The sequence below is a fragment of the Filicampus tigris genome, chromosome 3, assembly GCF_054856515.1.
Source record: "Filicampus tigris isolate MCC_2025a chromosome 3, RoL_Ftig_1.0, whole genome shotgun sequence".
NCBI lineage: Eukaryota > Metazoa > Chordata > Actinopteri > Syngnathiformes > Syngnathidae > Filicampus > Filicampus tigris.
The window spans coordinates 15,212,457-15,227,607 of NC_141219.1; the positions used below are offsets into that span (position 1 = coordinate 15,212,457).

A 15,151-nucleotide genomic window follows, 5' to 3' on the forward strand; every position below is an offset into this window, starting at 1 on the left:
GCAGGGGACACCCTGAATTGGTTGCCAGCCAATCGCAGGGCACACAGAGACAAACATCCGCACTCACAATCACACTTATGGGCAATTTAGAGTGTCCAACCAATTTACCATGTATGTTTTTGGAATGTGGGAGGAAACCGGAGTAGAAACCCACGCAGGCACGGGGAGAACATAAAAACTCCACACAGGGAGGCCGGAGCCGGGATCGAACCCACGACCTATGAACTGTGAGGCGGACGTGCTAACCAGTCGACCACCGTGCTTCGTTCCACTGTATTAAAATCCTAGATTATAGATCATTTGGTATTTCTGTTCAGATGCATTAAAAAACAACAACTTTCAAACACTTTCCCAATGCTACTGAATTTTTTTTAACTTCCCAATCCCTCTTTCTCCCCCAGCCACTCACGCTCCAAGTCCAGCCTTAAATTCCTGCTCTGGACTTCTTCCAAATCCTTTCTTCATACCTCCTTCCTTACGCCCACTTCACCTGGATTGCCCGCCGCTGCATTGTCGACTACTCCTCATGCACAAGGAATTTTTCTTCTCGTTATCCGCTTCCGTGTGTGTCATTAAAAATGAGTTGGCGTATTATGGTTGAGTAGAATTAGGTCATGTCGACAGTCAGGCAGACGGATGATGCGGGCCTCACGACCTCCCGTTCTACTTCGCCTCGTCTTGCCTCCGAAATATAAAGCACCTCTTCCTGCGCTCTCCTCTTCCCTCGCTGTCATCCTGAGGTTACATTCCCGTTGGCCTGAGCTGCCTCCACTCTCCTCTCTATCACGGCACACTGGTGGAAAATGGAAGAATGATTCCATGCCTCTCCTCATCGTACCCGTGCTATTCCGGCTAGCTTGACTGGAATCACCATATGTTACACCTAAGGAGGTTTAGGTGGCATATGGCTCCATGCTCACCTAGTCAAAGTAACGGAAGCTGAACCTTTTGCTGTAGGTTTTTAGTCTCCTCGCCAGCTGTTACCGTCCCCTGTCTGTTCATCTCCCCTGTCTTTTGCTCACATCATTGGTTCTTGCCATAAACAGATGCTCCGAGACACCCAAAGGTTGGTGGGAATGAAGTTGGAAGCCCGGCGAGCAAATCGGAAACAATCCTTATTCTTATACTGTGTTGTTTTCTACCCTTCTCTCTGATGTCATCTCAATTCTCAATTTGAATGTTGATAATGAAAGTGAATGCCAAAGAGAGGGCCCACAGGAGCATGTCAGATCACTTGAGATGAAAATGTTGTTCATCACAAAATAATTCAAAGTCACAAATTAGACAACCAGATGATCCCCTCAGAGTAGACAAATATGAGTCATTTAATTGATACCTTAACAATTTATGAGCCAGCCTGCAGCCTCAGATCTGGTGCAGGTTGCATGTCAAAGCACTTCATCAACGACGTAGCTCAACTTGCCATAGGTTGTACACAGTAATTTAAGGTATAACTTGAGTAAAGTATCTGTATGGGAAACTGATATCAACTGTCACAATTAGGTTTGATTTGAGTTGCTTATCAGCTACTTATTGTGAACCATTGAGATGGTGTTTCTCTGGAGTACTGTTTGGTCCAACAGATAATGTTGGGATTTACTGCAATTTAGAGTTAATTACATGAATAAATCCTGACAACGACTGTAATTTTTCTCTGCATATCTACTTTGTTTTTAAACTTACATTTATTCATAATCAACGCCAGCACCTTGACATTGTACAGTTTGATTTTGCTAACCAACGCTTGTCCTCTTCTCATTGCACTTCCATCTATATACAAAAAAGTCAATCTCATCTCTTTGACGCTCACTTTCTTTATCTTTTCATCCTGGAAAAGAAGCTACAGAGTTGCGGTTGAAGTGCAAGTCACGTTTGGCTGAAATGTTGATGATATGGCTGCATCCGAAATGTTTTTAGTTTTAAAGGAAACGATCAAGAAGTTTACATTTAAAAAAAAAAAAGAAGAGATGATCCGATATGGCCTCAGGTAATGCACAATAGTTTCTTGTGTGTCTGATGTTTTAGAATTGTACCACGTACCGTGACCTGATCTGCAAATTAATTTCGAGGATAGAGCACAGAATTCTGTTTTTTAATAGCATATCTTTAAGAGGTAAAAAACAAGTCAAAACTGTGAACCCTTTTCAACATACATTCGTTTCAAACGCAAATCAAAACTTGACCCTGATGGCTGTAATTGATTTGACAAGCTTTGAAAAACATTTTTCTTCATGGTCACGTAAACGTTGGCTGTCTAGGTTGCAGTTATGTCATTTTTTTTATTTGCTGGCCTGTACACTGTACACCTCTCCCCGCATTCCTACTTGAGAAATTCTTGATTTTTTTTTTTTTTTTTTTTAATGCACTGGTGAATAAATTCCTAAAATCTCATTCACACACATTAAATTTATCTCACAACATTTTTTCATATTCATCCAAATAGGGTATTTTGCACTGTATTATAACAAACCAAAGGTATACGACTGAATTTCAGTTGATAGTATAGACTTTGCCCAAAGTAAAGAGAGAGAGAGAGAGAGAGAGAGAGAGGGAGAGAAAAGAAATTCGTAACAAAAAAAAAATCACGTTTGTTTGGATAAAAACTTTCTGTATCGATGAATAAATTTACTTGCACGGTTGAGACGAATTTACATACTAGACGTAGGCTAATTCTACTACTATCAAAACATTTTTAATTCTTTTTCATGTTAGTTTGTTTGAAGTAGAATTGTGCCACTTGTTGTTACCATGATGGGCCAGCCAGGACACAGAGGGCTCATTTGTAACTCCTACCTTGCTCATCTTTAAAATGTTAGCACCTCCCACCTGAAATCCCATCGAGGAGAGGGAGCAAGGCGGGAGGAAGGAAACTTTTTTCCCAAAATGTTACAATAACTATTGTTCTTTGCTGACGTCATTTCACGGAAACAGCAACTCAAGATGACATCACGTCATTGACCGATGTCACAAATCAACCATCTCTGTGGTTCATTTATTACTATCACCACAAATGTCCACTTTTATGCTTTACGTTTCTAGTGAGATTACATTAAAGTGAAATACATGATAAGCAACACTGATAAGCAAATTAAAAAAAAAAAAAATCTTTATGTGACCAAATGCATTTGATGCGACCTATTTATTACAAACTAGCGCGTGGAATCGCAGTCTTGATATGCTATTCGTGTTGACATTAACGAAGTACATCCAAAAGTACCAACTGAGTGGTTGGTCTTTGTACTTTTCCAAAATAAAGACATGTCAAAGTTCAACAAATGAAAAATCTAATTTGATCAAAACGGCCAATAGAAAATGGAGTGCACTTATATAGCGCTTTATCAACACCATACGTGCCAAATGCGCTTTACAAAGCTGGTGTCCACATTTGCACATTTGTACCCCTGTTAGCCAAAGACATTAAAAAATTGCTTGTGATAAAAACAACTTCATTCAGGTGTGCTTCTGTGAAATTCTCCATTGATTGAACACTAACAAGTCAGCGATAGTAATAATCCGGGTATGATTGGATATTTACTGAGTGTGCCTGAGAGCATGTTGTGAAATGAAGATGTGTCGAAAATTACATGCTCTGGAAAATACCTCTTGCCATCTGGGAAACTGAGACTTTAATAAAAAACATGACAGGAAAGACATGATTTTGTTTATTCATGTTCATATACTGCATAACCTATTGCACGTTAAAAATGAATGCATAGTACACCTTTTTCACAACCCCTAAACGTCTATAAAATGTGATACATTTTCATAATTTTGTGTGCACCTGTGTATAACACTCCCCCATCATTTTATATGATTTTTTTTTAGCAAAACAAATGCGTTATTTTCAAAGAATTACGGTAGCTGAATTCATGAATAGCGAATAGGCGGTCGTTCACTACGCATTCAAAATGTAATCCCAAAACCTGCAATGCTCTTTGAATTACGCTGCAAGTAAACAAACACAGGCAAAACAATCCCCTCGCTGCTTTAAATCCGAACTGTTCTTATGTGTGTAATGTGTCTGCGTGTGCTTGTTTTTCTGTTTTGACTTTATGGATAAGCTCATAAACAGCAACTTGCAGTTGATTGAAAGCACAAATAAGGTTACTTAGTGTAGTCTTTTCATGTATGGCTGCCAAATACCGGTCAGGTCGAATGTTAAATCAATGCACCAGGCATGTTTTGATATCCAGAGCTCCAATTGAGCTATCACGAAAGTGGACTCGTGGGAGTTGGATGGGGGTCATGACACTAACGGTTTAGATCTCTTCACTCTGTATGCGAAGAGTATTTTGTTGTGGTTGTTGTCTGTAAGCTGGTCTGAAGGAATCTCATGGTGGGATCAACACCTGCAACGTTTTTCTTTTCTTTTCTTTTTTTTTCTTCCTTCATTCCCTATGTTAGCCTTTCCTTTCCCGCTACGAGAGCAGAGGAAGTGCCAAAGCGTCTCAGCGGCATCTTGTGAACGAAGGGAATTGAAACGGAGCTCATCTGCATGCATGAGCAGCCCCATAAAGTAACTACGCATATCAATCACGTTCTGCGTGGCTCCGCCTTCCAACGGATTCATGACCCTCCGCGGGAATTCCTCCACTGAAACACTGACAGATATACACTACACACAAACACCCACAATACCAGCCACTCTGACACACATCGCAACCGCCGCTCTGTCAAGCACTTTTTAAGCAGCCCTCCAATGTCGTTGTTAGTTGTTGAGAGAGATGTCCTGTCGCCTGTACACAAAAACAAACATTGCAGGCTGCGAGGACTCAATTAATCAGAGCGGCTATTTGCCGGTAGTTATGTTCCACACGTGACTAATGTGCATTGAATGTTTCCATCCATGTGGAGACAACACATTCAATCAGGTGTCCCGTGGGACTTTTTTGTTTTGATCAATGGATCATCGCAGCTGGATGGATTCCTGCTGGAGCAGCAGCTTTTGAAGACTGATAGTCGTCTTTCATGCTAACTCAATTGATGCATGTCTGAGCAACACGGAACACGGCACCAGCGCGAGCGGGAAGAGATTTTGTAAGGATTTCACAAGAGGGACGTTGCTTAATGTAGTCGTCACACCGTGGCAGCACTACATAAGATTTGGTCCCAGTTCACACTGTCAGACACACATTTCTTAACCGCTCAGCTATTTTCTGAAGCACTTGTCTTCATATGCCCCTCCTCAGATGCCTTTGGCTAGAGGTGCCAAATAGCCCGTAGTGGTTACCAGTCAATTGCAGGGCAACAATTCTTAACCATTTCTTTTTCTTTTATGGATTACTGTCCTTTTTCAGAGCAAGTATGCTGCTGGTTTTAACCGACAATCGAGGGTCAAGGGATCTAACCTTTCCAATGGCATATTGATGATTTAGAGAGCTTCAGGTGGAAGTTAAGAATATTCAGTGATCATTTTGTGAGTACGGAAGTGATTTTGAAAAAAAAAAAAAAAAGTTTTGGTTCTTGTTGTTCACACTAAAAACAGTTGGGTCAATAAATAAAACTTTTCAATCAGTCCCTCTTTAAACCAAATTTGTTGTTTTTTTACCCAAGTGTTTATAGAGTGTTTGGAGAGTCGTAGCACACGTTTCCCTCACAGTACAAATGATCCATATTCGAGTCTCCCAATGCTTGTGGGTTTTTTTTTCCTCCGGGCACTTTGGTTTCCTCCAAAATTTCCAAAATATGCATGTTAGGTGCAGTGAACGCTCTAAATCAGGGGTGCTCATATTTTTTTTTTCAGCATTCAAGTTACTTTTGTTTTCTCTTCTTTGCTTCTGTATGTCGTTAACTGTTGTACTTGTAAATATTGTGTGAAGCACATTGATTTGCCTTGTGTATGTAAATGTGTTATATAAATAAAGCTGCCTTGCCTTGTAAAATGACAGTCAAAATGATCTGCCTACTATAAAAATGCATTTTTAAGAAGAGTTAAGTCACTTAACACTTTAACGTCTATCATCCCTTTGAACCTTCAAACCCCTCCCTCTATGGTACAGGTCTCTGGTGAATGTCTCTCCCGTGTGGGTCACCACATATCTTTGTTTGTAAATACGGTATATGTACAATATATGTTGGTGTACCTTGCATTAAGACATGAACCCATATTGCACAATACATAAATGTAATTTTTGTTGCTCTTAACTTACTCGGATGACTTGCACTGAACTAAATTAGCCAGAGATGCATAGTCTAGCTAGTGAGCCACAAGCAAACTTACAAATGGTGATCAGTTATGATGGAACAGTACTTGGTTTTAATGTTTTTAAGAACGCCCTGAAATGAAATTCAATAAATTGGAGGCTAATAAGTCAGCTAGTTTGCTCCAGTTTTGCAAATGCACAAACTTGCTAGAGTTCGGTGGCAGGTAGCGCCATTGTATGTGCATGCACGGTGACAGATGCAACAGGTGTCTGGCTGCCTGCCCTGTATGTCAATCAAGTGACGGATTTCATAATGGAGGATAGGCTGACGTCCACTTTTTTTTAAACACCATGGGATCGACCCACACTCCCTTGACGATTGACCAGTTGATCATGGTCGACCTAATGGGCATCCCTGCTCTTTTGTCCAAATGTGTGAATGGTTGTTTGTTTGAATGTGCCCTGTGATTAACTGGCAACCATTCCAGGATGTACACTGCATCTTGCTCAAAGTTAGCTGGGATAGGCTCCAGCTTACTTATGACCAGAGGTGGGCATTCCGTCACACTGATGGACCAGTCCGTCAGTCCACCCTGATGCCAAAAAATGACGGACAGACAAATGTCAGACAGGTACCGTGGCCGCTGACGGATGATGACTGACGGACCAGCAAAATTGAGTTAATTGCCCACCTCTGCTTATGACCCTGAACAAGATAAACAGTAGAAAGTGCACACGTGGTTGTTCAGATGATGATATTTTACCCATACTGTCCTTCATAAATCATGGTGACCATACATATCTAGTGTCCTGTTTGGTTCTCGCCTTTCTGTGTGGTCTGACTGTACTCTCACTGGCTGTTTTTTTCCGTCATTGTCCAATCACTGGCTCATCTTCCATGTCAATCATTGGCGCATCAGAGGTGTAACACTTGGTTCTCTATATTGCCAATGCCTTTCAGTCAGAACTCACCGAAACGCTGTAGTGTGATTCTTTTTTTTTCCCATCCCTCTTTCTCCATCATGCCTATATCTCACATTTCTTTCCCTCCCCCTCCATCTTCCTCGTATCTGCCTCTTTGCCGTCATTCCTTTCTCCGACCAGACAAGTGAAGCTGCCAAGCTGCCGGAGGCGGGAGCAGACAGTGGAGCCGCTCTATCCAACCTCCCTCTCCAGAGAGGCAAACTAATGCAGACACGCCAATCAGCTTTAAACAGACAATTATTCACCATTTATATCAGCTCCCTGTCTTCTGAACGTATTCCCACACTAGTCCTAGATCAAGCACACAAGACTCTTTCAAGAGTGTGATCCTTTGGATGCTTAGATTCTGAAGTTCTGTGAGCATGATAATGTGTACACGGGGCATGCAAAGCTGTTTTCTTTGCACACAAGACACGACCCTCCCTCCCACCGCAAATGCTACTAACATGCCCTTCAAGCAAGGCATCTAACCCCTTGGTTCTGCAGTGTAAACGTATTCTCATCATCTTCGAACCAGTGAAAGTGTTGTTATTTCACACGGAATGGATATCCTAAACATCGCCCATTTGTCGAGTCTCACAAACTTGGTTCAAATAATAGAAATCAGACATAACCTGTAGGACAAGTTTTTTTTTTTGAAGGACCGCTAAGAAACGACCTAAAGGACCCAATGGCAGCCTCAAACCAAAATGCATGACTTTCTGTGTCTTTTCGGACATGATGGACATGTCTACCAAATATCCTTTTACTGTGCTTAGAGAAACTGGCTTCAGGGGCTGAATGAAACACAAAAATCTGTTTTTAAGTCAGATTATTTGTGGTGATTCCAGCAACCCCAACCAATTGTCAATTTTCAGCATTTCAAATAAACCAGCAAAATATGTTTTTGAAAATGGACAAGTCCTCAAAAAGTAGATTTATTTGAGCCAAAGAACAACAATGACGGAGAAACATGGCATTTCAAGGGGTGCTTCGAATGCTGGGCCCATAATTATAATGAGGGTGAAGATCAGTGATTTGGAGCTTGTGCTAATGAATTTTTTTAAGACATCACTACCACGCTTCTCAAACTTTTTACACTCTAACAAATTTCTGTAAATTTACGGTGAATTTACAACAGTATCTTACTGTTGTTTTTATAGTAATCGCAAAATACTGTTAAATATTCATCCATAGCATGTAAATTAACAGTTAAATCAGCCTGTTAACAGGAACAGTAGATTAATGTAATTTAACAGCATACAACTATGGATTCCTGAAAATGACTGATGTTAGAACAGTATCTTACTGTATTTTATTTAAAAAATGTTAAACACTGTTAAATATTCATCCCTGCGTGTAAATGAACTGTTAATGCTTGCTTAAGAATAACAAAATTAAATTACAAAACAAAATAACAAAAAAAAATTAACAATGTAAAAACAGTATTTTCTGTCAAGCAGTGAAGATAGGCACCGTATTTCTATCTTCACTCCTTAACAGACTACATTCCACTTCTTTATTAATCTCCATGCATTAAAATTAACGACGGGGATTGCGGGCGAGCTGTTGTGGTGCATATAACAGTCTAGACACAATGATGGGAACACCAGATATCATCAATACCTTGAAATGGGCCTTCTGAGCTACACTTGAACTAGCTACTTATTTCGAGTTGGCACAGACAGGCGAATAGTACGGCATGTTGCTGGATCCGTTTGTAATATAGGCTTTAGAAGCACAAGAAGGTACACAATTTAAGTAAACTACAGTAGACATCAAACTACGGAGTGGCCATGGCTCAGGACGCGGGGAGAGTCATCCAGTAAACAAAGGTTCGGCTGTTCGAATCCTTCTCTGTCCGAGTCATGTGTCATTCTGGTTAATACATTTACGTTTACATTACATTGATGCATGAACCCGAATCCTGAATTTGCGATGGGCTGCGGCATTGTACCTGATGTGAACTAAAGTTGTAAGGTGAACAGGCCGCCCACTCGCTCGCTGTCTGTTCAGTGATAACAGTTGTTGAGCACCATGAGGATTTGTTCTCCGCGTGAATCAATTCTAATCACATCATTGTGCTGTCCCGACTCCCGCGACTCTCCTGGGCATTTAACGCTTCTCTCTGGCCTTTTTCCCTCCTCGCCCACTGTTTTGTTACATCTGCCCCCCTCCTGTCTTCAGTCTCTCCTCGTCACAGGGGGGTGAGGACAGTTGATGCTAATTGCTCGCAAGCCAGGGCTCTTCATAGGTCACTGGGAGCCTTTGGGGGATATATTAGTAATGAAGTCCATTTGAAAATCAAATCCCCATGAGCAGTGCTGTATGTGTTGCCGAGTAGTATTGGTCTGAGAAAGAAAAAGATTTCAGTGTTGAGTACAGTGTGATGCAACGATTATATGGAATACGAAAAGACATCTGTTTGTATTTGTAAATAGATAAATATGATATTTTTGCCAGATAAAAAATGTGTAACATTACAAATGATTTAGTAATTCAATTAACAAAGCCATACTTTGTTATGCAATATGCCATGCTGTTCATGCTGATCATAGCTCAGCTTCAGAAAACAGGTTTGCCGTGATTGGTCGTTACCGGAGCCCTGAGCGACTGTGATGTCATTTTCAGTCGATGGAAGTCAAAAAATGGCTACCCCCTGAGGGGGGTAAAAATGGGTGGACTTTGCTCATATTTCCCAAATGTAATCTTAATCAGAATGCCATGTTTGGACTAGTGAAGGTGCAGAGAACATATTATTGCAAATAATTTTTTGAGTTGACTCCCACTTTAAGGCTGCTTGGCAAAATCCTTTCCACAATAGACTTCAAGGATAATGTCTCTTCTATTACCATGATGACTCCAATTAACCTACTTTGGTGTCCTACTGTATATTAGCAGTGTTCAGTCCTTCACACTGCCTACACAGCTACTCATTGCCCGAAAGTTAGTAAGAGCGGTGCACAGAAATCCTGTATTAGTTGTTCCTTATTTGCACTTTAAAAATCACACGTTCTTTTGTGTCTTTCCACAGTAACAACTTTTCAGTCCATTTTATTGTATTTTCTATGTGTGACGTATTGATTAAGCACCAGTGTTCGGATAAAGTTCTTGACCTTTTCTTGCTTCAGAGACCTTACTGATTACGTAATCTGCTTTTCCTCATCCTTCTTCCTATGGTCTGTCTGTCTCGCCACCCGTTTACGCACCAAAGCTCCTGCCAACGCCCAGATTGTGCACTCCGGTGCCGCGTGCAACGTCAAGGATGATAACATCAGTGAGAGGATCTACACCATCAAAGAGGGAGACACGCTTGTGCTTCAGTGCTTAGTGAAAGGACACCCGAGACCACAGGTGAGCTCCAACATCTGCTGCTTGTTTTCACATTTTTTTTTTTGGCTGGGGCGGCAGTTACATTCACATCTAGTCTTCTTGCTGGACACTAAAATGTGAAGTAAGGATTTCAAAATTTGGACTCTGATAATAGTTTTCTCTAATGCACCACTTGAGGATCTCATGGTGTTCTTTAAATTAAGCATGCCTAATGATTTGACTTGCAAGGTGACCATGTGCAAAGCTGTAACTCAACAACCACGGCATTGAAAGATTGTGTAGGGGTGTGGCATGGACCTGCATGGACAGGGTTGAAATGAGTACATTTTTGTGTGATTCCAGTTATCGCATTAAGTAATTTTATTTATATGATCTTGAAAACGGCCCTCTATCAAAGGCTGCTATTGCTAGCTATGCATAGTGTTGGGAGTTATGCATTAAAAAACGAACACAGTTACAGTAATGCACTGTTCACTACCATTATCAATAACATTACATCAATATTTTATCCATCCATCCATTTTCTTCCGCTTATCTGGGATCACGTCGCGGGGGCAGTAGCTTTAGCAGGAAAGCCCAGACTTCCCTCTCCTCAGCCACTGCGTCCAGCTCTTCCGGGATATCCCAAGGCGGCCCCGGGCCCGCCGGGAGGCATAGTCCTTGTCCTCCCTGGGGCCTCCTCCCGGTGGGAGTCGCCTGGAACACTTCACCAGGGAGGCATCCCGATCAGATGCCCGAACCACCTCATCTGACTCCACTCGATGTGAAGGAGCAGCAGATCGGCTCTGAGTCTCACCCATATGACCGAGCTTCTCACCCTATCTAGACACCCTACAGAGGAAACTCATTTCGCCCGCTTGTATCCAGGATTTCGTTCTTTCGGTCACGGCCCACAGCTGGTGACCATAGATGAGGGTAGGAATATAGATCGACCTGCAAATCGAGTATCATATCTCATCGACTGAGGGCCATGATCTTAGATTTGGAGGTGCTGATTTTCATCCCAACCGCTTCACAATTCCCTTTTACAGTCTCAATAATGCACGTTTGAGTTTATTTTTACCTTGTCTTGTGCAAACATTATTTTGAATCTATTGTCAGCTGTCATCCATTCTTCGTCTTCACTGGGCTTTCTGATGCGTTCTGACTGTAAGCTAACCTTTCAGTCATTGTTTAAACTGTATCATTGGGCCATCTTTGTGTGAATCATTAAAGCAGCACCATTATTTGGTTATGGTCATTGTATTGTGAAGGAACACTAGGGTATTACATTTTGGACTGCCTGTAGGACACATGTATTTTTCCTTGGCAGAGGCCTGTGCACTGCTGTGTGGTCTTGATATCACAGTGAAGGCTTATTTCTGCATATTCTGTCACCAAAGGGTTTGCGCTGTTTACTCTTGTTAATGTATAACACGGTCGCAGGCGTTCTTGAGAAAACTTATGTTATAACTAATTCATGGCTGGATTTCGTAACAAACTCTGCATCTCCCATGTGGCTTCCACATTAGAGCCATTTTTCATTAGCAATTATAGCAAAGCCTGAAGCTTGATGAGGATTTTGCTGTTAGAATGCATTAGTACCTTGTGTTAACATTGGGGTTGTGTAAACATCGCCTCGTAGGTGTGAGCATATTGGTGGGCGAAAACACTGCTGACAAAATATGCCCTGGTCTGGAGAGTATTCACATTTTAATTTTTCCTCTTTTAGCTCTATAGCTTTTCAGGTGGACACGGAAGCCACGCGGCATTCTGCTCATCATCGTCTATGCTTTTATGCAACCGAAACTGGTTAGGAGAAAAGTAAATCCTTATGACAAGCTACAGTGAAATTGTTTCTGTCCACTTTGCCGATTCACATGAAAAGTGCCCCGCACTTTTTAAAGCCAATCTGGTGTGAAGTGAAGAAGAACAAATGGATTTACGCAGCAGCTTTATGGGTTGCACATGTTGGCTTCTGTTCCAAGACGGCTCTCAGTAGAGACTCCAGATGTAGTAAACGTTATAAGCTAGCACAACAAAACACCCACTTCAAGCTTGCCTCCTTCTGAGGCATCTCCACATCCTTGCACTCCTTTGGGATTCATAGTTGGTGTATGGACAAATTGAATAGAAAAGTGTGATTCTCTTGATCACTTGCATGTCTTTGAAAGTGAAAAATATAATGGACCTCATTTACCAATAAATGCTTGGAAATGTTCTTACTATGCACACAACTTCAGTACATACTGAACCTAAAATCAAAGTCAGATTCATGACCCTTGATCACCCGTCAATTTTCTTTTCACCACCGTGCCTACTGTGTGTTAATGAATCAGAATTCACTCTAAATGACGAGCTGCGATGAAAGGTCATCCGTTTGGTGCTTCTCAATGGATGCAAGGAGGTAGAAAGTCGCATGAGATGGACCAAAAACCTACAGACGAATGGCGGATTAAATAATCAGGCTACTGACTATGCTTAGTCCGCCTTTTTAAAAATTGTTCCCGTCAATCGTCAAATGGACATCCGTCAGTGACGGATTGATGGACCGGTCCGTCACATAGCCGGAACGCCCAGCTCTGGAACAAGCCCTACATGAGTCATGAAAAAAATGCAATATTCTTAGTCAGTCATTCAGAAAGTGGAACTACCATTTTATACATATTCATTACACATATAGTCAATCATTTCAATCTTTTATATCTTAATATGGCTTACAGATAATGACAACCTAAAATTCAGAGTCTTGGAAAATTTGAATATCACAAAAGATCAGTCCAAAAAAGATGTTTTTAGCACAAATGTCAGGCTTCTAAAAAGTATTTTCATTTCTACTGCTTGGGCCTCCTTTTACATGAATTACTGCATCAAAGCGCCGTGGCATGGAAGCGATTAGCCTTTGGCACTGCGAAGATGTAATGGAAGCCCAGGTTGCTTTGATAGCTACCTTCAGGTCATCTGCATTGTTGGGTCTGGTGTCTCTCATCTTCCTCTTGACAACAGACCAAAGATTTTCCATGGGGCTCAGGTCAAGGCAGTTTGCTGGCCAATCAAGCACACTAACACCATGGTCGGTCATTGAACCATCTTTTGCTACCTCTGTCAGTGTGGGCAGGTGCCAAGTCGTGCTGGAAAATAATAGCAGATCTATTCAGCTTTTCAACAGAGGGAGCCATGATGTTGAATTTCTTGGTAAATGGCTGCATTGACTGTGGATTTCAGAAAACAAAGTGGACCGACCCCAGCAGATGACATGGCACGCCAAACTTGTCACTTACGGTCGAAACTACATGAAATTTTGCATTTCGTTTGGAAATCAAGGTGCCAGTTTCTGGAAATAGAGCCGAGAGGCCCAGAATCCACATTGCTGTAAGTCCATTGTGAAGTTTACAATAATAATAATACTAATAAAAATAATAATGATAATAATGCAAAACGTTATGAAAAAAAAGCTGAAAACTGAACTGTCAGATGTTGCCTAATTTTCTTTTGGATTCTGGGTATTTTTGTTTATAGTTTCCATTGGAAAGTTTGAGGAGCAGTAGTAATCAGGCCTATTGTTTTTGGATATCTGGAAAGTAAGGTGGCCTCGGAGGTGCCTCTTTATTTTTTATTTGAGTGAGAATTTTTGTTGTCACTTATAGTGTAGCAACCAGTATGGGATCAAATACTGACTAGATATAATTATCAGTATAAATGTTTGTTTGTCTGCCCTGTAGTTGGTGAACAAACCAAGGATAGCGATAATCTGCATTTTTTCCCACATTCTGATGGGATAGAAGCTCATTTTTCGATTGTAAACATAAGAAAAATTATGGATATAATTTTTAGTCTGGAAAAGTTGAACAAAACACAATGATGTACTGGACCCCATTAAAGTGTCTCATACTAACATCCAGTGATGAAGCCACGGACAGGAAACTTTCACACATTTATGACTCAGCATCACAAGCAATTAGCACCCTGAGTCACACTGCCCCCAGCAACAGATGACTTTCTTATCCATCCCAAAAGTGTTGCTTGACTGATGATTTTGTCACAACTTTTTCGTTCCTGAGGGAATTCCAATTGGAAAGAATTAGATTCTGTTCCCTCTGTGGAGCATTTCACAAAAGCAAACTGACTTCATTGTAACAAAACGTGCGTGTCTGAGTGATTTTTTTTTTTTTCTTCTTCTTCTTGAGAAACTGCCCTCAGGTTTAAATGCTTCCTGTCATGGTGCGTGCTACACCCGTCGACCAAGTTTAGTGAAGAATCTGTGAAAATTGCCTTGTGACAAACAAACCACCGCTGTTAAAAGAAGGAAAACAACAACCTGGTTTTCTAAGGGGCATAATGAGGAACAAGAGCAAATAGGAGATGTTGCATCTGGTGTGCTGTGTTGAACTCCAGGGTGTAGGGCCCGTGTCTGTGTGTGTGTGTGTGTGTGTGTGTGAGATAGAGACGGCTTGTGTGTTTTGTGTGGGTGTGTGTTAGGTGAGAAAAGCAGTGTTCCTCACGGGTGCATGTCCACTAGCATCACATCAACATGAATAAAACAGTGCTTCTGTGTTTACTCCTTGTTCTTCTTCTGTTTGTGTTTATATGTACAAAGTGCGTGTTCTACAGCCCCTCTTGCCTTGTGCAATTTTGAATGTTTTTTTTCTTTTGGTTCTCTAAGAGCTGGAATAATAACTATTGTAAAAACAAAAAGGAAAAACAGGTTTATTTCCTTGGAGGTGAGGAAAGAT

At 41.2% G+C, this 15,151-nt stretch overlaps 1 protein-coding gene across 3 annotated transcripts in view; it reads left to right on the forward strand.

Annotated features, from left to right (window-relative positions):
- Positions 1 to 15,151, forward strand: part of mdga1 (MAM domain containing glycosylphosphatidylinositol anchor 1) — a 185,554-nt gene that overhangs the window by 48,605 nt on the left and 121,798 nt on the right. For all 3 annotated transcript variants that reach the window (XM_086025950.1, XM_086025948.1, XM_086025949.1), the window contains one exon: positions 10,321 to 10,460. In XM_086025950.1, the coding sequence (XP_085882076.1) occupies positions 10,321 to 10,460 (140 nt within the window). The remainder of the gene's footprint in view (positions 1 to 10,320; positions 10,461 to 15,151) is intronic.